Raw genomic sequence first — 25985 nt, 5'->3', positions numbered from 1 at the left:
AAAGTGATGGACTGCCACCTAAATAGTGAGGTACCTTACAGGGCACTGCTGTGAACTTCACAAAAAGGGTGCCATGTCTTCTCCTCACTACAGCTCCCTTATAGGTCATGGTGAGCCCCCCAAACCACCTCCAGAATCCCATAGACCACCCTTATAGCCCTTATGGCTGCAGGAGCCACTTATATACCAGTAAAAAAGGGTTTTGGGGGTGTATAGGGGAGTGCACATATTTAAGTATCAATGCAGTGATTACAGGGGCTTATGGGCATGGGTCCTCCTCTCCATGAGTCCCTAAGACGGCTTAAGCCGCCTCTGTGCTGGATGACTAGGCTTTCCTATGCCAGGCTGTCAGGTGATGATGGTCTGGAGGCTGAATTTTAAAGGTGTGATTACGATTTTTATGGGGTTGGGGGGGGGTCGGTGATCACTGGGGTAGTGTGTAGGGGTCTGTTTTATGTGTTTGCAGTGCTTATCTGGTGGTTTTAGGTGGGTTTTTGTGACTTAGACCATGTTTTAAATGGTCTAAGTCACAACGTCCAAGTTTTGTCGATCCTGGGCTGTATAACTTTCGGTTATACATGCTGTACGACTAAGTCTAAGCCGGCCCACGTCCCGCCCAACTCCCGCCCTCAACACTCCTCCTGAACGCCCCATTTAGCTTTGGTCGTTCAGCAGCACTATGAAGGCCTAGGTCGTTTAGAAATACATCCAAAACCCTTTTCATTAACGGCACTTGGACGTATTTTGACAATGTTCGTCCAAGTGCCAGCTTAGGCCGGTTTTTGGATGTTTTTCTCTTTCGATTATGAGCCCCTTGTTGTCTAGTAGTGTGTGAAAAATACTGATAGCACTAAGATAAACTCTCACTGAATTAGTCTTTAGTTCAGAATTAGAGAGGTGGAGGAGATAATCGAGTATGGATGGAAGAGGAAAGGTCACTTGATCCAGAGATTTGACACTACACCACAATGAAAAGCAAGTCCACTTGAAGGGGTAGCAGGGCTGTATGGAAGGCTTCCTAGATGCATCAATGATAGCTTACACTGGTGCAGACAGTGAAAAAGTATCTACTGGTTGGGTGAGAGATACCATGCTGTGAGAGCTAAGGAATATAGATTGGGATGCAGTAGAGAGCCCTCATTCTATGTCAGCAGTGTTGGAAAGATTTGCAAAGTGATTGTTTCCAGTTTGCTTATTTGCAGAAAGAAAGGAAACCAAGATTGATGTGGCCACCGAAGTACTATAAGTATCATGGTGGCTGGTTCCTGGCGAAGCTTGAGTAGTGTTCATGATTAGAGGTATTGGAGGAAATGCATAAAGGAAACTGCCTTGCCAGTTTTGCAGAAAAGCATCTGTTTCTAGGTGAGTGGGAGTGTGGAGCCTGGAGCAAAAAAAAGAGAGCTTGTGATTGTAGGGGGAAGCAAATAGGTCCACTTCTGAGGTCCCTCAAGTCACAAAGATCTGTCGCAAGATGGAGGTGTTGAGCGACCACTCATGTGGCTGTAGAATTCTGTTCATTTTGTCTGCCAATACATTCTGTTTTCCTGCTAGATATATTGTTTTCAGGAAATGTTACAAGCAATAGCCCATGACCAGATTTGGAAGGCCTCTTGGCAGAGGCAGCGATATCCTGTTCCACCCTGTTTCTTCACATACTACATGGCTACTTGTTGGTCTGTTCGAACCAGTACTACTTGATTGAGGAGATGGTCCTGGGTTGTGGATAGGGCGAAAAGAATTGCTTGCAGCTCCAGTAGATTGATGTGAAGACATATCTGTGCAGGACTCCAAGAGCCCTGGGTGCGGAGGCCATCTAAGTCAGCTCCCTAGCCTAACATGGAAGCATCTGTTTTCAGAATATTTTATTGATGTGGAACTTGAAACAGGAGATCTCTGGAGAGATTGGTTAGAGATATCCACCACAGAAGTGAGTCTTTGAGTTGCGAGAGCACTGACAAATGCTGGGACAAAAGACCAGTTGCTTGAGACCACTGGGAGGATAATGTCCACTGAGGAAGCCTGAGATGAAGACAGGCAAATGGGACCACATATACTGTGGAGGCCATGTGAATGAGGAGTCGTAACATAAGATGTGCTTGCCTTGCTCGGACTCAGTCGAGGCTAGAGGCGTGTTGACAGGATTTAGCACAGTGTGCAACTGCAGTAGCTCAACTAGCCCATTCCACAGCAGCACATTCAGATGATCTTGAAGAAAAGGGTCCTGTACGGTAGACAATACATATGGCACCTGTTGCTGGAACTGGAACACTTGTGCGGTTGGCAACACAGAATGTACTTGCTGCTGTAGAGATACCGCTTGTGCAGTAGGCAGCACAAATTGTGCCGATTGCTGCAAAGATACTGGAACTTGTGCCTGTACAGTAGTCAGTACAGAATGCACCTGCAGAGGTATCCATCCATTGTCTTTTTGATGTTGATGATGCTAGTGTTGCAGCAGCAGTGAATGGGGAATAATGCTTATGCTTCTTAGCTTTCTTATGCTGTTCCCCCGATGGTGGCAACACCAAAGTAGCTGAGGTAGAGCTGGTATAGGCTAGTGAAGAAGAGCCTTAGCATTGGAGTTGGCCATCCTTGATGTCATTTCTAAACTGTCCCAAAAATCTAAAAATAATCGAGAGGGCAATGACCGCGAGAGAAAAACTAATGTTATGAGGTTTCTCAGAGAGGAGTGCTAGTAGGTAAAGGCCTAATAGGAAACAGCACTTTGTTTAGTAAAACTGGCAAATAAAATAAATATAAGTATTAAAGATAAAAATACAGGAAGGCACAAAACATATGCAAGTAATATGTGCAGAGAATATACATGGGTAAAGGGTGTATGTTAAAAATGCATATGATACATGCCTAAGGAAGGCGTGTGAAGAGAAAACCAAAAAATGGCTTCTCCGCTCTGTAGAAAATAAAGAACTGATGGTCCCGCAAACTGCCAAAAGGCGGGAAGGCACCCACATGTGTACTGTACGGGCAGTCTTTTAAGCTCTTAAAGTGACAGTTCTGCAGTTCTGTGGATGATGTCATCCACAAGTAAGAATATGCTGCCTGCTTGTCCTGGGATAACTTCATTTAGTCAGGATTCTATAAGTTGACTGCTCAAATTGCAACTATAAGGGGGCATGGAGCTGGGAAGAGCACGGGCAGGTCAGGGGAATGTCAACCAGTTATGCACACACCACCCAATATTCAGACTGTGGGAGATAGCTTGCTGTTTCCCATGATTCATGGCAAAAACCTGAATTTCAGGTTTAGATTTGGCCATCCAAGATAGTCAGCTAAGCCAATATTCATTGGCTGGTCGGCTAAGTCCTAGCAGTCAAAGATAGACCTGCTTTTTAGGCATGTCGATCTGGCTGCTGAATTTAGCCAGTGAGCCACTGAATATTGGCGGTGACCAGCTATGTCACCAGGCTATCTGCCAAATAGGATATTCAGCAGGAGAGAGCCTGTGATCTCCAACTAAACATTGGTGGGTAGATACCTAAATTGCACTGTATATGCCTACAGATTGTAGAATCCTATTATATAAATGGAGCAATAATAGTATGTTTGTGTATATGTCTCTGAATTAGACGTTGAAAACGGCCCTAAGGATTTTGATGAAATGGGATGAATCTGGGTTTCAGATGCGAGAAAGTGATTTAGCTATGTCTGGAGTTTGTCAAAACTAATTTCAGAGGTAAAATGAAGGATTTTCATGATATACTGCTGCTGGGGAAAGCACAGAAGCAGTGTCTCTGTAGCTACTATTCCTGCCTTCCCCTAACGTCCATTAGTCACACATTCCTAAGGAAGCTTAACCAGCCAATGGGCTGAAGGGAAAAGCAGTAATGAAGGTTGCTAAGGCAATGTCTCTATTGGTCAGACATTTGTAAAGAAGCTTAGCCAGCCAATAGGCTACAGGGAAAAGCAGGACTAACAGCAGACAACACAGAAGAGCTGCATTGTAGATAAGGAGTTATGAGGGCAAGAGAGGCTGAGGGAAAACATATGAATAACAATGACATATTCATGGAAAAGCAGGACTCAACTATATCTACGGCTTCTGCCTATCCCTGCAGGGAAAAGCTGGACTAACAGCTGGCAACATAGAAGAGCTGTAGTGTGGGCAAGGGGTTGAGAGGGTAAAAGAGACTGAGGGAAAACATATTGGAACGTAAAAGGGAGAACAGAGCTGAAGTAAAAGCAAGAATGTGTGTTTGTAGCTCTGTAGCTCCTGCTCCTGCCTCCCCTTGCAGGCCATTGGTCAACTATAAACAAACCACTGCTAGTTACCCCAACAACATTGAAAACTACACCACCACAATCATATATCTACACAAGACAACCCAAACAACAACCCCAACATAATCACTCATCCCAATTTCCTGGGTGAAGCTCAGTCTTCCAGGTACTACTTAATGTGCCAAATTGCCTTAAGTTAGGTGAACAATCAATTAAACTGGTGTAATTTCTTTAAACGTGTCTTATTTATATAACTCAATTTCAATCTAGCAATAGACCAGTCTATCACTCTTCAAAATCAAATCAATCATAGTGATATAGATAAGAGGTGTAGCATAGCATAGGCGGCGGAGTTTACTAAATGGTAACGGCTGGTACAAGTTTGGCAATATGCCCTACCAGAGTTGCAGATAAGTTTATATCTAATTTATTACTAATTTAAAGATATAAGTGACAGAGAAAATATGATAAAGCTTTTAGATATAATAAAAGTTTGATTGAAATATGAACGAATAGCCAATGAGGAAGTGCAGCGACGATCAAAACTCTATAACATCTTGTCTTCGCTACACAATAGAGTGCCTCTTCTGATGACTTTTTCATGACAAATAATTCTGATATTATAGAGAAGATGCTATGCTATACCTCTATCTATATCACTATGATTGATTTGATTTTGAAGATTGAATTGGTTTTGATTTTGAAGATTGATTTGATTTTGAAGATTGAATTAGTCTATTGCTAGATTGAAATTAAGTTAGGTGAGAGCATTTCCACCAGCCATTTGGAGCTGAATGCTATATATTGCGCTGAACCATTTCCCCCCCCCCTTCCCCATCCCCAAACACATACACACATAAGTACTATTTGATAAGCAGTGCCTTAAAGATGAATTCCATCAGACAAATTTCAAAGTTTTGAGAATTTTCCAGGTTCATTGAAAATGTTTAGCAAAGCTATTTTAAGGAAGCTGGCTTGTGTCTTAATTGCTACAGCTGTAAAATATCAACCCTAGTATTTTTTGCAATGTAGTGCACAGCGTTCTTGAATCTAAATTGAATGTAAAAATAGATTGCTTAGTAATCTGGGAAAAAATAGAGAATACTGTGAAAAGAACAGACTCCTTGTCTTTAAGAGGCTCTTTTACCATAGATTAAAATAGTTTACCATAGGGTGTGTACATTCAAATTTTGCACTAAAATATTTTTAAAATTTTTTTACTGTGTGTTTTGAATTGGAGAGTGGGCACTTCTATGCAAATTGGTTAGTGTGTCAAAATTGTCATGTATTTACTGATTAGCGCAGGTTTAGCATATGAATCTCTACAGCCTATAAAATATGGAGCGGTAGGGACTCATACACTAATGGGCACGTGCTAATGGGGAAATTAGTGTGTGACCATTAATTAGGGTTACCATATTTTGCATCAAAAAATCCCGGACACATGGCCATGCCATCTTCTGCCTCTAGCCTAGCCCTGTCCCTAGCAAGCTTCATCTTTTTATTCCTGACCTCTAGACTGCGTCCGATGCAGCCAGAGCTTTCCAAAACCTGGACAAACTGCTGGGTTTTGGAAAGTCCGTCCAGGCACCCAGATAGTCCTCAAAAAAGAGGACATATCTAGGTTTTCCCAGACGTCTGGTAACCCTACCATTAATGGAAAAATCTAAAATTCAGCCATTTTACCCCTACAGTAATAATGGGTTTAGCACATGGGAAAGACTGGTGTTAAGGCCACACTAAGGCCACTTTTTACTGCAACTTGGAAAAAGAATCCCTAAATCTGGAATTATTCTAGGCTATGATACATTTTAATATGTCCACAAAAAACAGTACTGTAATTCTTGATGTTTTGGTCCATGGACTATCTGAGGATGGGAGTGGTATGTTTCTTGAAAGTTTACGCATTTTAATATTACATTTTTATTTTCCAATATTAGCGAACAGCCTTGCAGAGTTTCTAGTTTTTTTGCAGGACAAATATGGAACATAAAGTGCTGTCTTAAAATCCAAAACTCTTTGCCTGTGTTTATACATTATTTCATTGCTGAGCTACTTTTATGCTATAAAACTATAAGGATGCTTATGCTTCAGTATTACTTTCTTAGATCCTCCGTTTATTTTCGTTTTGTTATGTTTTTTTCTTTTCTTTTCTCAACTAGAACCCCTACTATGGCTGGTGGCTTATTTTCTATTGACAGAAACTACTTTGAAGAGATAGGAACTTACGATTCAGGAATGGACATCTGGGGTGGAGAAAATCTTGAAATGTCTTTTAGGGTAATTTCTGTTTTTATTTCTGTCTTTAACTTTTATGCTGCTTCATAAGGATATCATTTACAGCAGTGTGTAGTTCTCATGTTTCTGGCACACTATGGCCCTCTTTTACAAAGCTGTGTAGCAGAGCACAGCAAATGCTTTGACACCCATTCAATTCCTACGGGCATCGGAGCATTTACCACGCTGGCTCATGCTGCAGGCTTTAGTAAAAGAGGGGATATATTTTCCATTATTTCTTTTTTATTTTTATTTCAATTAGTAGAAGGGCCCACTGCGAACACAGCATGAAAACATTTTCTCCTGTATCCTATGTCTTCCTGGGTTCCGCACTATGCTGATTGCCTGTGCCCTTTTCTACTTCTACCACTACTACTTATCATTTCTATAGCGTTGTACATCAAAACATTCAAAAGACCGTGCCTGCTTAGTAGAGCTTACAATCTGATCAAACAGATAAATAGGCGGTTAGAGAGTTTCTCAGGCTATATGTGACTATAGTGCCAAGCCTACCATGTTTCCCGAAAATAAGACAGTGTCATATTAATTTGGGGCCCAAAAAACACACTAGGTCTTATTTTTTTCATGTACATGATCATCTCTCCCTTCCTCTCCTTCACCCCAGTTCTTCCTCTTTCCTTTCTATCCCTCCCTTCCTCTCATCCCTCTTGCAGCAGAACCCTTGCCCAGCTTCTATCTTTCCCTCCCTCCCTCCCATCCCTCATGTAGCAGAACCCTTGAGCAGCACTCCCCCCCTGGTTCCACAGCCGAACCCCCGCTGACCCTCCCATCCTTCTAGCTCTCCCTCCCATCCAAACCCTGCCGACCGTGAGCACTACATACCTCCCTCCAGAGCAGTGTCAGCAGCACTCTAAACAGGCTGCTTCATGGCCTTTTCCCGCTGGATCCTTCCGTGTGCCGTGTTACTGATGATGGCGAATCCAGGGACTAGGGCTTATTTTTGGAGTTGGGCTTATATTAAGAGCTACCCCTAAAATCACACTAGGGCTTATTTTCGGGGTACATCTTATTTTCAGGGAAACACAGTAGCTTAGTGCTTCCAGGAGCTGAAACACCATAATGCAACATTAAATGGCCCCAGGGTTCAAACGTTTTATTGGCTTATGTTATAAAATTCTTTCCATTGCTCCCCTTCAGTCCAAGGATCATCTGTCATCTCAAATGTTCTCTCCTGTAATACTGGACTGGATTGGTCTGCTCACTATTCATTAGTAATATAACAAAGAATTTGATTACAGTACTTGCCTCTACAAGCAGTATGAAGCATGATATGATATAATAAAATAAAATACTATACCATACATAAGAACATAAGAGCTGCCATACTGGGACAGACCAAAAGTCCATCAAGCACAGTATCTTGTTTGCAATTGTGGCCACACTCCAGTTCTATTATTCCCTAGACTTTACTGGCTGCCTGATCTTCTTGCATTCAGCTAGATTTTAAGACCTAGGGGCCCTTTCACTAAGCTGCAGTAAGTGCTAGTGTGCACGTACTGCAGCTTAAGATGGTTTAGTGCTGGGCGTACTCAGGCATACTATGGTAATTTCCAAATTTATGCATACTAACCACATGCTAAAAAACATTTTAACATTTTTGTTCAACGGGGTGTATTTGGGGGGTGGAGAATAGATATTCAGGTGCTAATCAGTTGCCGCTGCTACTTTAATGTATGTTAACTGGTTAGTGCAGGATTACTGCATGAACCCTTACCGCCTACAAAATAGGTGTTGGTAAGTGCTCACATGGTAATTTCTTTTAATGGTCATGCCCTAATGGCAGCATCGGCACATGCATTATATATATTAATCACAGTTCATTATATTCAAACCATATATTTAATTAATAATTAATCAGTGCTGAGACCCACAACCAACATATGTATCCAACTCATAGTGAACAAATGAGGCTGCCCAGTAGGACCATCACAGCACTTGCTTGTCCAGCCGCCAATATAAGATGTCACACCATAATTCAATAATGTGTGTCGCAGGGATTAGAGCTACAGCCTCAGCACCCTGAGGCTGTGAGTTCAAATCCCTCGCTGCTCCTTGTGACCCTGGGCAAGTCACTTAATCCACTCATTGCCCCAGGTATATTAGATAGAGATTGAGCCCACTGGGACAGATAGGGAAATATGATAAAAAGTACCTGAATGTAAACCACTTAGGATATAATGGTATATAAATAAATAAAGATATAATATAGAAAAAACAATAACTTATTTGAGCATGCTCCCAACATTTCTTGAGTTGAGTACAACATTAGCACATGGCCATTAATACAAAAATTGGAAAATATGCCATTTTACTACTGGTAGAAAAAAAACATGCAAAGGCGCACTAAGGTCACTTTTTACATTCTGCTACCTGCCTACTGAAGAAGTTGTTCCGAGTCAGAATTGTGAAGAGAGAAAGGGGCAGATGGCGGGATTTTCTCATTTAAAATGCTTGAAACCTTGTTATTTATGATTAAGGTCCAAAGCTTTAGGCCTTCATGGATCTTCATTTGGGACCAGCAGAGATTTTTCTCTGATAATTAAGAGTAGTTCTTAGAAGCAGGTCAAAGATTGTCTCCCTCTTGAAAACTCAGTTGGGGGAATTCTGTATAGATCATCTAAAGATAGGCTTTGGGATGATCCATGCTAAGCTAGTATTCTACTGTATAAAGCCAATTCTGCATGTGATGGCCTTTGTACAATACTAGCTTAATGCACCTTGTGGCCCAGATTCTGTAAATGATGCCTAAAGTTAGGTGCCTAGATCAGCATGTCTAGTTGATCTAGGGACCTAACTTAATTGTTTAATAGGCTTAATCGGCGCCGATAATGAGTATTTAGCAGCTCATAATTGGCAAAACTGAAAATTAATTGGATGGTAGGCGCCTGCCACTTTTTGGTAGGCACTCAATGCAAGGCGCCTATCAGGAAGTGAGCATGGTTAGGGGCAGATATTGGGCATGTTTTGTGTGTAGGCATCTAAACTAAACTTAGGCACTGGTATTTAGAACAAGAAAACCCTGGCATAAATAGGGAGCGCCTAAGGTTACAGCACTTACCAGTTAGAGAATGACACGGGGAAAAAATCTGTCCCCGTCCCCGGCCCACCATCCTCTGCACCGCCCCGCCACCGCCATTCCCTTCACCGCCCCGTCACTGTCACCGCCATCACTTTCACCGTCCCGTCACCGCCACTGCCATCCCATTCACTGCCCCGTCACCGTCCCCGCTGCATCCATATAAGCCTTAGTACTGTAATATTTAGCTTATTCCTTTCTTATAAATCAAAGTTCCTGCTGCTGAACTAGAGAAAAAGATGTTCAGCTGGCAGGGCTTTGTTTATAAATTTTTATCAACACAACTAATATACTACTTTATCCTAAAGCAAAAAATAAATAAATATAATTTTTTTTCTACCTTTGTTGTCTGGTTTCTGCTTTCCACATCTTCTCATTCAATTCCTTCCATCCACTGTGTGTCTTCTCTCTGCGTCTTCCATTTGCTATTACTGTGCCTCTCCCTTCACACCCCCCCCCCAAATTGGTCTAGCACCCATCTTCTTCCCTCCGCTCCACCATAGTCTGGCATCTGTCTTCTTCCCATTCTGTCTTCCACATTTCCCTTCAGGGTCTGTTCCTCTCCACCCTCCTTCAATGTCTGTCCTATTCCTTTCCACCACCACCCTTCCCTCCCTCCTTTACCATCTGTTCCTTTCTACCACCCTTCAGCTCCTCTCGCGTGGCCTATCTATCTACCTTCCTCCCTCTTATTTTCATGGCATGTTACAATGTAATTTATGCAAGCCACTGGAGCCTGCGAGCTCGGTCCCTGTCCCATCCCCACAAACCATCTCGCTTCTGTGCTCCTATTTTCCCCATTTCTAATATCTCCCCTATGTATCTGCCATTGCCCCCCCCCCTGTGTCTATATACCATCCCCATGGCATGTCCCCTTTATGTCTCTGTCCCTATGCCCCATGCACATAATTTCCCCTCTTTCTGTTACCTTCCTGTGTCCAGATTTCCCCTATCTTCCTCTTCCATACCAGTGTGTCTCTTCTTTTCAACCCCATCTAGCTTTTTTCCCTCTTTCTTCCTCCTCCCCCCCTGCTTCTAGCATCTGGCTCACCTGCTTGTCCTTCCCTTTCTTTCCTGCTGTGGCTTCTTCATCCCCTTGGCCCAGAATCCTTTTCCCTTTCACTCCCTCCTTCCAGTTTGAGCCGGGAACACGGGCGATCGCACGGTCCTCGCAGCCCCCACCCGCCTGCCCAATCGATCCTAGTGTTTAGCCAGCCCTTCTCCTCACCTTAGTTTGCAGGCTTTCTTTTTCGGCGACCTGCACGCTTTCCCAAAGAGCCGCGCATGCGCGGCTGCTCAGTGTTCAATCTTCTGCTCTGCTGCAACTTCCTGTTTCCGGTTGCGTCAGAGCAGAAGATCGAAACTGAGCAGCAGCGGGTGCGCGGCTCTTTGATAGCGTGTGGGTCGCCGAAAAAGAAAACCTACAAACTAAGGTGAGGAGAAGGGAGAGAGCTGGCTAATCACTAGGATCGATTGGGCAGACGGGTGTGGGCTGCGGGGACTGCGCGATCCTTCATGCCTCACTGCGGGGACAAGACCATTCACCGCTCCATGGGGCGTTGAATGGCCTTGTCCCCATTGCCGCAGCGACTGCTAGTTTTTGTTCCCCGTTTTGGCGGGTTACCCGCGGCTAAACCCGGTGGCCGCAGGTAAACCGCCACCATGTCATTCTCTATTACCAGTGCCTAAGTCTGGTTTAGGCGCAATTCTGTAAACGGCACCTAACTTAAGACTGGCATGCGATAAGTGTTGTGTTCCTCAGCACCTATGTTTTAGGTGCCGCTTATAGAATCAGGGCTTTCACGCCTAACTTTGGGCATGAGCATTTATGCCTGCCAAAGGCTAGTATAAATGTTCGCACCCTGCTAATGGAAGTTAGGTGCGTATATAACAGTATTCTGTAACTGTCCACCCAGTTTCCATGGCCTGCCCATTCCTTTCCCATTGCCATTCCTTCTTTGGAGTTGCACGCTATGAAAATTAGGTACACGTATTATAGAATAGGGTGTAGGGCAGATCCGTATGTAACTCTTGACTGCCAATTAAGTGCTTGTTACTGCCAGTTGTTACCAATTAAGCCAATTACTATGGAAGATCCACATGCAAAATTAAGCGCCTAACTTTGCAAGACCTATACAGAATTCTCCTCCCCCCCCCCAAATTGTTAATCTCACTCGTAGATATTGCTGTTAGGATTTCTTCTCTCCAGGGGTAGGAATACTTCCCCTGATATTCAGCACTATTTAACTTGCCAGGAACAGCTCCTTGCCTCTTAAATAGCATTTCACTGGACAACAAAGTTTTTGCTTCTTCAATACTTTCAGGTTGCTGATTACGAAAATCACATTTAAAATTACGTATCACGTACCGTTTTAACAAAAAAGTACATTTTTACAATTTCTTGTTATACTTTCAGGCTAATGCAATTAATTTGTAGCCTAATTCTTAATATAGGCCTATTGTTCATGTTATACCTTGGATATAGTGTGGGCATGTCCAGACGTACATTCAGGGCAAGTTGCATAATGTCCATGGAAATGATGCAGTCTGGGCATGCCTAGGCATGCTTGTACATGGGCTTGATGGATGCTGCCTGAAATGGCTATATAAAAGCAGTTTGCATACAGGGATAATCTTCATTAAGGGTCTGTCAGTTCGGGTGTATTTTGATTCTTCAAGGCATAGTATTGTCTAAGTGAGTAACTTAATTACCATATTTTTCGCTCCATAAGAGACAATTTTTCCACCCCAAAAGGGGGTGTAAATAAAGGTGCGTCTTATGGAGCGAATACCCACCTGTACCCCGTACCTTTTTAAAAAATCTGGCTATCCAGTGCTGTATGACAGGAGCTTTCAGCGCTCCTGCCCTTCCCTCCGCTGACTCCAGAACTCTCACGGCAGCGTCAGAGGGGAGCACTTTTTAAAATCCTGCCATCCAGTGCATTTTGGCAGGAGCTTTCAGCGCACCTGCCCTTCCCTCAGCTGATTCCAAAACTCTCAAGGCAGCGTCAGAGCAGAGCATGAGGCAGGCATGAGCTTTTCGCATTCCTGCCTGGTCCTGCTCCGTGAATGGCTGCCGCCAGTTCTTGCGGGACTGACGGTAGCCATTCATGGAGCGGAGCAGGACCAGGCAGGAATGCGAAAAGCTCGTGCCTGCCTTGTGTTCTGCTCTGACGCTGCCACAAGAGTTTTGGAGTCAGCTGAGGGAAGGGCAGGAGCGCTGAAAGCTCCTGCCAAACAGCGCTGTATGGCAGAATTTTTAAAAAGGTACCAGGGCCTTCCTGCCTGCTTGCTTGCCTCGGGGTGAGAGGCTGTCTGCCAGCCACAAGCCCTGCCCCTGCCTGCCTGCCAGCTACTAGCACTGCCTGCCCTGTCCCTGCCTGCCTGCCTGCCAGCTACTAGCCCTGCCTGCCCTGTGCCCTGTCCCTGCATGCCAGCTACTAGCCCTGCCTGCCTGCCAGCCACTAGGCCTGCCTGCCCTGTACCGGCCTACCACTAGACCATCAGAGGGAGGATAGGGTACAGAGCCTGGCAGGGAGGAGGGCCAGGGTTTAGAGCTTGGCAAGGAGTGAGGGGTTGGGTACAGAGCCTAGTAGGGAGAATTTGGTTCAGAATGGGTTTTTTCTTGTTTTCTTCCTCTAAATTTAGGGTGCGTCTTAATGGTCAAGTCTGTCTTATGGAGCGAAAAATACAGTAGTAAGTCAGTTAATTATTAATTATTATAGGATAATTTGTGACAGCAAAAATGTCTTGCCGATGTCTTAAAAGCTATGATACATTCTGCTACATTTGTGGCAAGTACATGCTTTAGCCTCAAAAACGCACCATGACTTGACTTGTTAAGAAAGCATATGAGCAAGATTGGTGATCAAGACAAACCATGGGCTCCTCACATTTGTTGTGTAAGATGTGCCGTCGATCTTAGAGCTTAGCTCCGAGTAACTCGGAAGTCAATGCCATTTGCTATCACATTGATATGGTGAGAACAAAAGAATCACTTGACAGACTGTTACCTCTGTCTGACAAATGTGTCTGGTTTCTCTGGTAAAAATAAATCAATTGAATACCCCAATCTTCTGTCTGCCATGAGACCATTGCCTCAAGATGACATTCTTCTGGTACTGAATCCACCAGAGAAATGGAGCTTAAGCAAAACCGATGAAGAATCTGCCATGTACCAGCCAAGCACCGACAGTGACATTGGTCCTGATTTTGAACCATGTACATCTGGTGAACCTCATCTCATAACTCAGTAAGAATTAAACAACCTGGTCAGAGAATTAGGTTTGTCAAAAGCAGAATTATTGGGTTCAAGGGATGGTGTTTGCTCTTGCCAGTTAAGAATATTTTTGACTTTTGAAGCTGCCAAGAAGAATTAACAAATTTCTTTGCACAGGTTGAAAACCTCTGTATCTGCACTGACATTGAAGGGTTGTTCACAGCTTTGAGTTGTACGCATGACCTACAGGAGTGGCATCTTTTTGATTCATCAGTGTTAAGCCTTAAGGCTGTTTTGTTACACAATGGCAATGGCTACCTGCCGACACCTATTGGCTATACTGCACACATGAAAAAAACATATGAAGACATGGAATTGCTCTTAAAGCATATCCAGTACACAAAGTTCAACTGGAACATCTGCAGTGATCTTAAAGTAGCAGCTCTGCTACTTGGAATGCAGCTTGGATATACCAAGTACTGTTTTATTTGTGAATGGGACAACCATGCTAAGGCATTGCATTACATTCAAAAGAACTGGCCACTCTGTAAGAATTTGGTTCCAGGACAGAAAAATGTGGTACATGAAGCACTTGTTGACCTGATAAAGATATTTTTGTTTCCTCTGCCCATAAAACTTGGACTGATGAAAAATTTCATAAATCGATGAACAAGGAAGGCACAGGTTTTCTTTATCTAAAACAGATGTTTCCAAGAATAACTGATGCCAAGATTAAGGAGAGCATTTTTGTCGGTCCACAGATCAGACACATCATCAATGATGAGAGATTTGAAGATCTGTTAGTTGGGCCAGAGAAAATCACCTGGAAAGCATTCTTGTATGTCGTTGAGAATTTTCTTGTTAGTAACAGAGCACCAAACTATATTCAACTGGTTGACAAACTTCTTAGAGCATACAAAACCATGAAATGCAACATATCACTGAAGATACACTTTCTACATTTACACTTCTTGGACTTCTTCCCGCAAATCATGGTGCAGTCAGAGACAAACATGTCGAAAGGTTTCACCAGGACATTGCTACTATGGAAAAAAGATATCAGGGCAACTGGAATCTATCAATGCTGGCTGACTATTGTTGGATACTGCAACGAGATGCACTGGACACTGAGTACAAATGAAAATCAGCAGGAAAACACTTTTAGCCATGGGGAACTATCACAGCGTATCAGAAACTTTGTGCATTAAAATATGTTATAGTCAATTAAAGATACCATCGTGTTTCTCAAAATTCCTATGTGATTCAGTCAGTGGGAAATTATATTTGTGCTTATTTTGTAATCACCAGTTTGTTTTAAGGCAGCAAAACATATGGAAAAATTTGTTGTCCAGTTAACCGCTAATATGCAACAAGAGATAGTGGGTTATCTCTGCTGAATATCTGTGGTTAGAGGCTAGCTGTTAATATTCAAATGCTGGCTGGTTAAGTTTAGCAACCAAATTGAGCCGTGTAAATAGCAGACCATCACTATTAACTTGACTGGCCAGTGCTGAATATTGACTTATCTGGTTATGTTAATAGCGGCCCCAAATCCCCTGAATACTCAGTGTCAGTCATCAGAAACAGCCTTGCATTGAATATTTGGGTTCACTGCCAATTGTAGCACAGCACTTATTTGGGCTGAATCCCACGGTCTGAATGTCGCCCCTCCACCCCCACCCCCCATCTTTACAGCCTCACAAACCCCTTCTGTACAAAGAGAAGCATAGTCCAGAATTTTCATCATATTTTATAACTTGTAGTATTAAACTGGATCTTTCTTGAAATGGATTATCTCCAGTTTAGAAATAATGACAAAACTTTCTGAAATGAGATAGCATTTTATTAACTTATTTGCTTTGCCCGAGAACAGACATTATCTTGGGCTTTACAGGCAGTGCTTTATAATAGCTGTAGGATATCTATTGATATGAATTCTCATTTTGCTAGCTAATAGAGTTAGAAAAAGTACATAATACCTCTGATGTACTCAGAACATGTTAACCTGAATAAAGGCTTCATTAGATATTGCATGACTTTATACAGCGCCACTTAAACAAATTAAACATTAACTGTTTAAGAAAAGGAATGACTGTCATGTGAAATATAGAACAAGGCATCCCATATGTGACCTGGGGTCCTTATAACCAGCCTGGTTTTTTTGGAAGGATATAATTGAGCTGTTCGTGAAGTTAGTGAGTTACGGCATCATAGATAACATGGTTTCAACCAAGTTAAAATATTGTCAATCAAATAGTATTTAATTCTTGGATTAAGGGCCCAGAGCAGTTGGATAAGGAGTAGGTAGTAAATGTTCTCTTTCTAGATTGATCAGAACTTGAAGCATGGTAATCAATTCTGGTCAGGGAAAAATGAGCAGTGGAGTGCCTCAAGGATTGGTGGTGGGCCCAGTCCTCTTCATTTTTGTCATAAATGGCATTGGGGAAGGAATAGAAGGGAGAGTGGGCCTGTTTGCAGATAATATGAGATACAGCGAAAGATGAGTTTAAGGAGTGGGAAATGTGGCCAAAGTTACGGCAGCTACACTTTAATGAAAGTACATGCAAAATCATTTATTTGGGGTGTAGCAATCCAGAGGCCAATTAAGTTCATTTTTTATCCTTATTTCAATTTTATAATGTAGATATGATGATACCTAGCTCGGGTGTATGTTTTCATACCTGGTCCTCTGACTACAGCAGCGATGGAAGATCTCTGTTTCGCTCTCGTTTACAGTAGGAGAGCTTCATCAGGACCAGAGTGGTTAAATTAATTAACACTATAAAGTGAAAACAAGAGACAAAATTAATTATTCAGAAACTTATTTATAAATAAATAAATTAATTATCCTATATTTTGGCTCTTACAATTAGTGAAAGCACCAGGAAATCTACTTTGGCCCATTATCATTATACCCATCCAAAATCTTTATCTTTAAATTCATTTACTTTAAAACCATTTAGTTTCATTTCTTCTTATAATACTTTAAAAATTTTTTTCCAAACCTCTAATATTGTACCTATATTATTTATTTATAGACACATTTTCACAAAATACTAGATTCTGGCATGACTATTCAGTCCCCACCTATTTGTTTAAACCACCGTTATTTCTTTCAAAATAGTTCATTTAAAATTACATTCCTCTCCATCGTGCTAGAAAACCCTTTACAAAACCATGTGTAAGAGATTTGTGCATGCAACTTTAAGGCCCTTTTTTACTAAGGTGCGCTAAGCATTTTAGCACGTGCTAAATCAACGTGTGCACTAACTGCTAACACGTCCATAGGATAACATGCACATGTTAGCGTTTATTGCATGTTTAGCGTGAGCTAATATTTATTATGCGCTAAAAAGCATAGCGCACCTTAGAAAAAGAGGAGGTAAGTGTGGATTTATTTTATTTTCATATTCCACTTTAAACCAAAGCAGATTACAATATAACACTCAAATTACATACAACATATATAAGCAACAATTCAATCTGGGCATATCATAAAAGAGAACTCAGACCAGCGTTATACTGCAAAGGCTTGTACAAAAAAAGGGAACAGCAAAGGTTTAATTCCACTCTGAGTCTTTGTACAACATAGCTCATGTGCACAACTCATTTTAGCACAAGGTGCTCATGGTAATGCTTAAAATAGTGTACAATTGCCATGCTGAGTTGTATGCAAAGCCTAGCACACTTATTAGGTTAAGCCCTCTATGGCTCCCTGTCCAATTTCCTGAATCAGCTTCCTGTTACGAAATAGACTTGTAGGAAGGGAGGTGAGAGGCATTTGAATATGCAATAAATCAACTCCAATATCTTCTGCTGTAGCTGCTGCCACTGGGCTGAGAGTGTGCAAAGTACTTAAAGGAAGAAGAGGGCTAGAATGGACCTAGACAGGGGTTTTATTTATTTATTTAAAACATTTCTAATCCACCTTTGTCCAAGATGACTCACAGTATCACAAATACAATTCAGATTTGAACATCTTAAGAAATCACATACATCAGTAAAAATAAAATAACTTTAAAAAAGTTATTTTATTTTAAAAAGGCAGGATATTAGCTTAGAAAAGCTTGAGCAAAGAGATGGGTCTTAAGCAACTTTCTAAATTGCAATAGATTTCTACAAAACCGTAAGGTACCAGACAATGCATGCCACATAAATGGTCCAGCTGTAGAGAAGCATGAATTTAAGGTCCGTACATATCGTAAAATATTCCCCTTCGTTGTGTCTAGCAACCAACGATTCTGTGACCTCAGCGTCCTTGGCGGAGTATATAGTGTTAGGCATTTTGCCAAATAATTTGACAGAATGTCATAAACGCCCTGTTATAGGTGAAGGGAGGGGACCCAGAAAGGATAGGAGAAAGAGAACATGAAAATAGGAGGGAGAGGAGTTGGGAAACGACTATATGAGAGTAGGAGGATAGGACCCAAAAGGGGGAAATGAGAAGGATGAAGAGGGTCCAGAAATCAGCTGGGGATAGAAGGAAAGAGGAAGGCAAAAAACTTAGAAAGTGGCAATTAGGGGATAAGAATGACCCAACACAGAACTATAGGAATATGAGAGAACTTGGGAAGAAGCCATGGCATATGAAAGGCAGTTTTCTAGAAGCCCATTCTGACCATCAACACTGACCGGCTGTGTTTTACCTCAGTCTGGTAATGCCTCAGATGCTGCTCATTTTTTTTTTTTGTAGGCTACAATTTTCTGTAGAATAAATTTAGCCAGTTAGAAGAGTGAATTTTAATACAGCAGGTTATCCAGCTGTCAGTACATCAAAACCTCTTAATATGACCAAGGGCTCCTTTTACAAAGGTGAGCTAGGGCCTTAACATGCACAATAGCGTGCGTTAAATTCCCGAGCGCACTAGCCACTACCGCCTCCATTTTAGGACTTTACAACTTTGGAGGCACTTATTTAGAACTTAAGCACAAATAAACCAGTCTGCAGAGTGATCTTGATCCATTTAACATAAGAAGCGCCATCTCCGGATCAGACCTTCGGTCTATCAAGTCCGGTGATCCGCACACACGGAGGCCCTGCCAGGCGTACACCTGGCGTAATTTTTAGTCACCCATATCCTTCTATGCCTCTCGTAAGGAGATGTGCATCTAGTTTGCTTTTGAATCCTAGGACAGTCGATTCAGCAATAACCTCCTCTGGGAGAGCATTCCAGGTGTCACCCACTCTGCGTGAAGCAGAACTTCCTGATATTTGTCCTGAACTTGTCCCCCCTTAGCTTCATTCCGTGTCCTCTTGTCCGTGTCAAATTGGACAATGTAAATAATTTTTTCTGTTCTATTTTGTTGATTCCTTTCAGTATTTTGAAGGTCTCGATCATATCCCCTCGCAGTCTCCTTTTCTCAAGGGAAAACAATCCCAGTCTCTTAAGTCGATCCTCGTATTCCAGTTTCTCCATACCATTTACTAGTTTCGTTGCTCATCTCTGCACCCTCTCCAGCAGTTGTATATCATTCTTTAGGTTGGACGCAGTATTCCAAGTGGGGTCTGGCCATCGCTCTATAAAGCGGCATTATGACCCTCTCCGATCTACTTGTGATTCCATTCTTTATCATGCCCAACATCCTATTTTCTTTCTTTGCCGCCGCCGCACATTGTGCCGACGGTTTCAGGGTCCATCTGAAATTTGTAAATTGCAAGAAATTAAGGTTTTCCCAATTTTCCATCTTTAAGAACTTTTTTTTTTACTGTAGATATTGCTAGTTTCTATTTATTATGTATAAACACATTTTGTATATATTTTTTTAATTAATTTCAGATTTGGCAGTGTGGAGGATCCTTGGAAATCGTAACATGCTCTCATGTTGGTCATGTGTTTCGTAAAGTGACCCCTTACACTTTCCCTGGTGGAACAGGACATGTGATCAATAAGAACAACAGAAGACTGGCAGAAGTGTGGATGGATGAGTTTAAAGATTTCTTCTATATCATCTCCCCAGGTAAGATAAGCTGAAGCAAAATAATTTACATTCAAACCTCCCAAAGTTATTCTCAAAATTGAAAATCTGAATAATACAATTGGTTCCTAGATAGAGGATGCAGAAGGGCTATGCATTGCCATTAAAAATATGCAGACCCTAATATTCCAAAAGAATTATGCGGTTAGCAGCAGATGCTAATCACATTAGTCCTTTTTTCTAAATATTACCTGCATTTAGAGAGGAATTTATCAATGTTAGATTGTAAGCTCTTCTCAGAAGAGACCCTCTATTGTATGTAGATTTCATTCACTGTTTCATTAGCGCCAAAATCTTCATCGGTCTATTTTTTATAGTTTTATATACAGTGCTGCGTATGCTTTTCAGCGCTATAGAAATGATAAATAGTAGTACCATTAAGGTGTGTTATTTTACTGTTAACGCCAGTTATTAATAACCTGTCTTAATGGAAGCCCACGTTGATAGCTCCCCCATTTGGGGAGGAGAATATATTAATGTCGGCTACCCTTAAGACAGGTCATTTTACTGTTAACCCTGTTATTAGTAAGTCCGTCCCATTGCATAAAATGGGACTTGTGCTAACATAGCATGAGTTAGTGACAAAATAACACATCTTAAAGTAGTTCCTTAAAAGGGTACATTTTATCTGTTTAGTTAAGAGTAGGGTCAGGGGCATTCTAGGGCGGGGTGTAAAGTTATCCATCTTAAGTGTTGATGGATACATTTTATGGCGACGTTAGGCCAGCCAAAAAGTTTTACACGGCTTTAAGTGATCAACCCTGGAGAGAAAGGATTGATGAAATCTTCATAGCTTTAAATCAGTGGTCTCAAACTTGTGGCCCAGGGGCTGCATGAGGCCCGCCAGGTACTATTTTGAGGCCCTCGGTATGTTTATCATAATCAAAAAAGTAAAATAAAACAGTTTCTTGATCATATGTCTCTTTAGCTTTAAATTACAATATTATTATTATTTTTTTTTTTACAATTATTTTATTTGTTTTAACCCTCCAAAAACACATTCTTTAAGAGGAACTGGATGCTGCTATAGCTGCTCTCTTAGGTTTGGATGTTGTTCCCTCACGGAATCCATTCCTGAATCTGCGGTAGACAACTTTTAGGAGCCTCATGCGGCCAGTACCCGTGGTATTGCACCTTTTGGCTTTAGCACTCCAATTATGCTTTCTTTTGCGCTTGGCTGGATATCCACATTTACCACAGGTAGATTTCTGGAGATGGTAAGCCTTGGATCCACACCAACGGCACAAAGTGTGTGTCTTGTTGCAGCGTTTACTGAAAGACGAGGTTCCTTTCGTCATCTTCTTCCAGCGGGCATTACAATATTATTATTAAGACTTAGCCAATAGGAAAGATTTATAAACTATAAAGAGTTTTATCTCATGCCAAATTGTCATTTCTTTAATAAGACATTAACTATTTTTTCTGAGGCCCTCCAAGAACCTGCAAATCCAAAATGTGGCCCTGCAATGGGTTTGAGTTTGAGACCACTGCTTTAAATGGATATGTCTATGTCTATATGTACAAATATATTAGGCAATACAGCAATACTTTTATTGTCTAATATCAAAAACCAAAAGCAACCTTAGATATTTTCAGTTTAAACCCGCTTTAAGACCTCAGCAGTGCCGGCTGTGTGTAGATTTCATTCACAGTTTCATTAGCACCAAAATCTTCATCGGTCTATTTTTTATAGTTTTATATATATATAATTTTATTCCTTTTTTTATAACTCTATGTTTGTTTAGTTCTAATACTCATCTCTTTCATGAAGAACCCTGTTATGCTTCATGAAAGAGATGAGTATTAGAACTAAACAAATATAGAGTTAGAAAAAAGGAATAACATTATATATATAAAAAACTATAAAAAATAGACCGATGAAGATTTTGGTGCTAATGAAGTTGTGAATGAAATCTACACATTGCCTGCACCGCTGAGGTCTTAAAGCGGGTTTAAACTGAAAATATCTAAGGTTGCTTGTGGTTTTTGATATGTCTATGTGTGGCACACCAAGCCTGTTGGGTTTTCAGGATTACCACAATGAGTAGTGATGATATACGTATACATAATCCTGAAACCCCAACTAGCCAGGAGAGGATTGAGAAGCCTTGGGCTAAAGTATAGCCATTACACAAGCCAATCAAGGTTCTCACTTACAGCACTGAAAAAAGAGTCTGTTACCACTGGAAGGAAAAGAACCTCAGAAACCCGCTCAGAATCTGACTCGAGGTAAACTTAGTCTGAGACTTATCAGTTCCGGCTTTCTATCTGAGCAGCAGGAGTGACCTTCGCTCCTGCCCATGCAGAGCTGCTAGCTTATTATATGCTGTGAGTTCTTGCTCCTGCTGCGATTCACCACTAGACCGCCAGGGAAACTAAAGATAGGTAGGGGAGGTGGGAGGGAGAGAACAATAATTAGAATCGGCTGGGACAGGAGGCAGGAAGGATCCCTCCTGTCCCAACCACCGCTGGACCACCAGGTCTCATGGCCTGTAGACAGGTTCAGGAAGGGGGCGGGTCTGTGCTGACCCAAATATAAACCGAGATTCCCATTTTTCGGCCAATTTGTTGATCCAAAAATCTTAGTTTATATTCAAATTTATACGGTATACAATTTAATCCTGTATGTGTAGGTAAGAAAAAGAATGGTGGGGAAAGCAGAATGAAAGCTTTCATTTTGTGCAAAAATATGCGAATGAGGTGAACTTTCAGTTTATGTATTTCTAAATTAAAGTTCATTCTAATTAGAAAAACAATTTTCATGTAGTTAATATAACCTGTATTTGGCAGCAAGTACCAATAAACACATTTTGATTGGAGCCTTCTAATCCTCTTTGTTCATAGCTAATTATAACTGATTTTAGCAATGCAGATATAATAAATAGGGAATGTTTTCATAAAGATTTTCTCATTTAAAGGTTCAATTACATGGCATTTATATAAGGGGATTTAGCTGAGCTAATAGGTGACTTTCTGTATATTCAGCAATGTTTTGATTTCTTTTGCTTAATTTTCCATTTTATTAAGTTCTTAATTATAATACGTTTAACAAATTTCTAGCTTTGAAAATAAGGTTGAGAGGTTGGATCCATACTTTACTTATGACTACAAAGCAATATACTGTAGTTAAGTGAAAAGGTTTCACAATTGGAGCTTTTATCACTCTGGCCGGCGATAAAAAAATGCTAAAGCGGTTTCATAAAGGGGGAGAGTTTATCCAAACTAAGGGGCCCTTTCATTAGGCTGTGTTAGGCACTAATGTGCACCTAACACAAATTAAAATGAATTTCTACAGGACACTCTTAGGCATCCTGTGGTGAGTTTAACATTTGCACTTGCAAACCACGTGCAAAATAATTTTTTAATTTTTTTCCATGTCTGAGGCAGAGAGTGAGAGTTTCTGTGCTAATCAGAAATGCATCTGCAGATTAATTGATTAGCGCAAAAACGCAACATTATTTTGGTGAGTTTTAATAAGTAGAACTTTTTCCTAGTCTTTCTAGTATTAGAAAATCATTTGTATATATTTTGCTGCTGTTGAGTTTGCAGCATCATCATTTTCAGATTACTATTGGAACTGAGATTAATGTCTGATACCACTATTTTGGGTAACTTCTGATAGCACTTTTTAAAACAATCTTTTAGTAAATTAAATGTGTACTCTATTTTTAAGCAATCCAGTTACTCTCTGATTATCTAGCATTGTCCATGGGCCTTCATTCCCAGTCCTTCAGGGTTACCAATGGATCTGGTTTTCAGGATATTCCATATGAACATGATAGAAGGAGATTTGCATGCTGATTCCTCCATTGTATGCAAATCTGTCTCATGCATATTCACTTGCAGTCCTCAAGGAATGAGAGTAAAGACCAAAGATTTATGAAATGCCATGTATTGTGTTTTATGTGACTTTTATGCATATTTTATATAACTCGCCTGGAATTGTGGACTGTGTGGGATATAAATACTTCAAATAAATCAGTCACAAAATAAGGGAGGTCGAAATCCAATAATAGAAAGCTAGAGGGAAAAGAGCTGGATATCAATGAAGCACATGGCATTATGGTGGACAATGCTGTATTGGAGTATACAGTAGACCAATGCGGCCATGTTTCAATAGGCCGCTGGAATTTTTAATCTGGTTCATTTTGTTGCTTTTCTTAGGCAGTGAAGATGGTTGTTACAGTAGTTACTGTGCTGGTTGCATGTACAGTGGTGCCTCACACAACGAACTTAATTGGTTCCAGGAGCAAGTTTGTTATGTGAAACGTTCGTTATGTGAAACGCGTTTTCCCATAGGAATACATGTAAAAAAAAATAATTCGTTCTGCAGCATAAAATATGCTAAGATGACATAAAAAAGATAAATTTTTTGTTATTATTTTTATTTAGATACATCTAAAAACATACATCTCCCTGTCCTTTTACTTCCACTATCTTCCTATCCCATCTCTATTCCCTTTTGTCCCTCTCCCCATGATCAATCATCTCACCACCTCTCTCTGCCCTCACCCTCAGGGTTCAAGATTGCTTCCACTCTTTTTCCTGTTGTTCTCTCTGCCTGTCACCCTATGATTTAGCATCCCTTCTGCCCTTGTCCAATATTTCCCCTTCTCTCCCTCCCTCTCATCCCCTGCTCCAACATGTGCTTTCAGCGGCCTTCTCCCCCCTTAAGCGTCTTTTCTTCTCCACTCCACCTTTCCTCCCTCCCTGCCTCCACCTTTGTGGCGCTTTTGCACCCGACCAACAACAGAACAGGCCCGGTCGGACAAATCTCCCTGTCCTGTAGCCGCGAATCTAAATTACCTTCTTACAGCAGCTGGAGTAGTGAAGCTGCTGTAAGAGGTAATTTAGATTCGCGGCTACAGGGCAGGGAGGTTTGTCGGCCGGGCCTGTTGTCGGTCGATCGGGGGACCTGACCAGCTGTGCACATTCTTCGGGGCGGACCGCCCCCTCCCCCCTCTTTCGTTCGCCATTGCCTTCTTCCTACCTGCCCTGCCGCAGCCGCACACAGCCGAACGGAAGTCTTCCTGATGTCAGCGCTGACGTCGGAGGAAGGGAGGGCTTTGCTTAAGCCCTCCCTCCGACGTCAGCGCTGACATCGGGAAGATTTCCGTTCGGCTGTGTGCTGCGACAGGGCAGGTAAGGAGAAGGAGACTACCCTCGCGGCTCGACCAACCCCGCTGCGATCCAACCCCGCAGGAACCCCGGACTTCGTTGTGTGAAACGAAGTCCGTTGTACGAATCAAGACATAAAGTTCGTTGTGCGCAGCGTTCGCTGTGCGAGGCGTTCGCTGTGCGAGGCACCACTGTATTTATTTACTCATGTGAGACTGCTATATCCTTGATTACCACCATAGATTATGAGTCTATGCCCCTGATGCAGACAGATGATTAAACCTGACCATGTCAGCTATATTCCAGTAAAGTGCTGTCCACCATACTGCTATTTGTTTCATTGTTATGCATCTCTTTTCTCTCTAAATAAATCAGACAATTAATTAAATAAATCATGGGGATTTTGAAGAGGAATGGAAAGACTTCCTACTTTGTATTTGGCATAGAAACAACAACAGAAGGCAATGATCCGCCATTCAGATAGATATACAATAAAAAAAAACAGACCAAATAAGTTGAAGAGAAGTGCAATTTATTAATACAAGAGCCCAACATGGTCACATTTTGCCTAGTTGGCTGTCTCAGAGGCAAAATACTAGAACACAAACATATACAACAACAAAAAAATAATATACATCATAAACCTAAAACCTAGCACATAAAAAGAAATAAAACCAGCCATGCAATAAAATACTCATAGTGCACTTATCAAGGAATATTGTCATAGGAGACTGACATGCTTATATATATGAAAAAATAAATAAAAATGGGAATTTACATGCCTTAGCGAGCACAGCAGTAAAATAGTAGAAATATACTTGATGGAATATATTTTATGCAAAATCAAGGAACATTTTCATAGAAGAATAACATGCTTGTACATAGAAAGATAAATAGTGAAAGGAAAATTAACATGCTCTAGTAAGCACAGCAGTAAAACACTGAGCATACTCTCAGTAATTGGCAACAAACATTTTGGCCCTGATTCTATATGGGATGCCTAAGGGCTCCTTTGGGTGCACTAGTGTTTTTAGTGCGTGCAAACCACGCGCTAAACGA

The 25985-nt window shown here is 41.4% G+C and overlaps 2 protein-coding genes across 8 annotated transcripts in view; one reads left to right on the top strand and one right to left on the bottom strand.

Moving 5' to 3' along the window:
- The window catches only part of GALNT13 (polypeptide N-acetylgalactosaminyltransferase 13), a 391518-nt gene that overhangs the window by 229933 nt on the left and 135600 nt on the right, over positions 1 to 25985 (top strand). For all 7 annotated transcript variants that reach the window (XM_033945850.1, XM_033945855.1, XM_033945852.1 and 4 more), the window contains 2 exons: positions 6402 to 6519; positions 19610 to 19790. In XM_033945850.1, the coding sequence (XP_033801741.1) occupies positions 6402 to 6519; positions 19610 to 19790 (299 nt within the window). The remainder of the gene's footprint in view (positions 1 to 6401; positions 6520 to 19609; positions 19791 to 25985) is intronic.
- On the bottom strand, positions 20813 to 21106 carry LOC117361051 (60S ribosomal protein L37-like). The gene has a single exon (XM_033945857.1). The coding sequence runs from the start codon at positions 21104 to 21106 to the stop codon at positions 20813 to 20815; it is 294 nt and encodes a 97-aa protein (XP_033801748.1).

The sequence above is a fragment of the Geotrypetes seraphini genome, chromosome 5, assembly GCF_902459505.1.
Source record: "Geotrypetes seraphini chromosome 5, aGeoSer1.1, whole genome shotgun sequence".
NCBI classification, from domain to species: domain Eukaryota; kingdom Metazoa; phylum Chordata; class Amphibia; order Gymnophiona; family Dermophiidae; genus Geotrypetes; species Geotrypetes seraphini.
This window is presented reverse-complemented; position numbering and strand designations above follow the sequence as displayed.

What these genes read in the sequence shown, in the direction of transcription:
- LOC117361051 (XM_033945857.1), bottom strand. Translation starts at nt 21,106, where the DNA reads ATGACGAAAGGAACCTCGTCTTTCAGTAAACGCTGCAACAAGACACAC.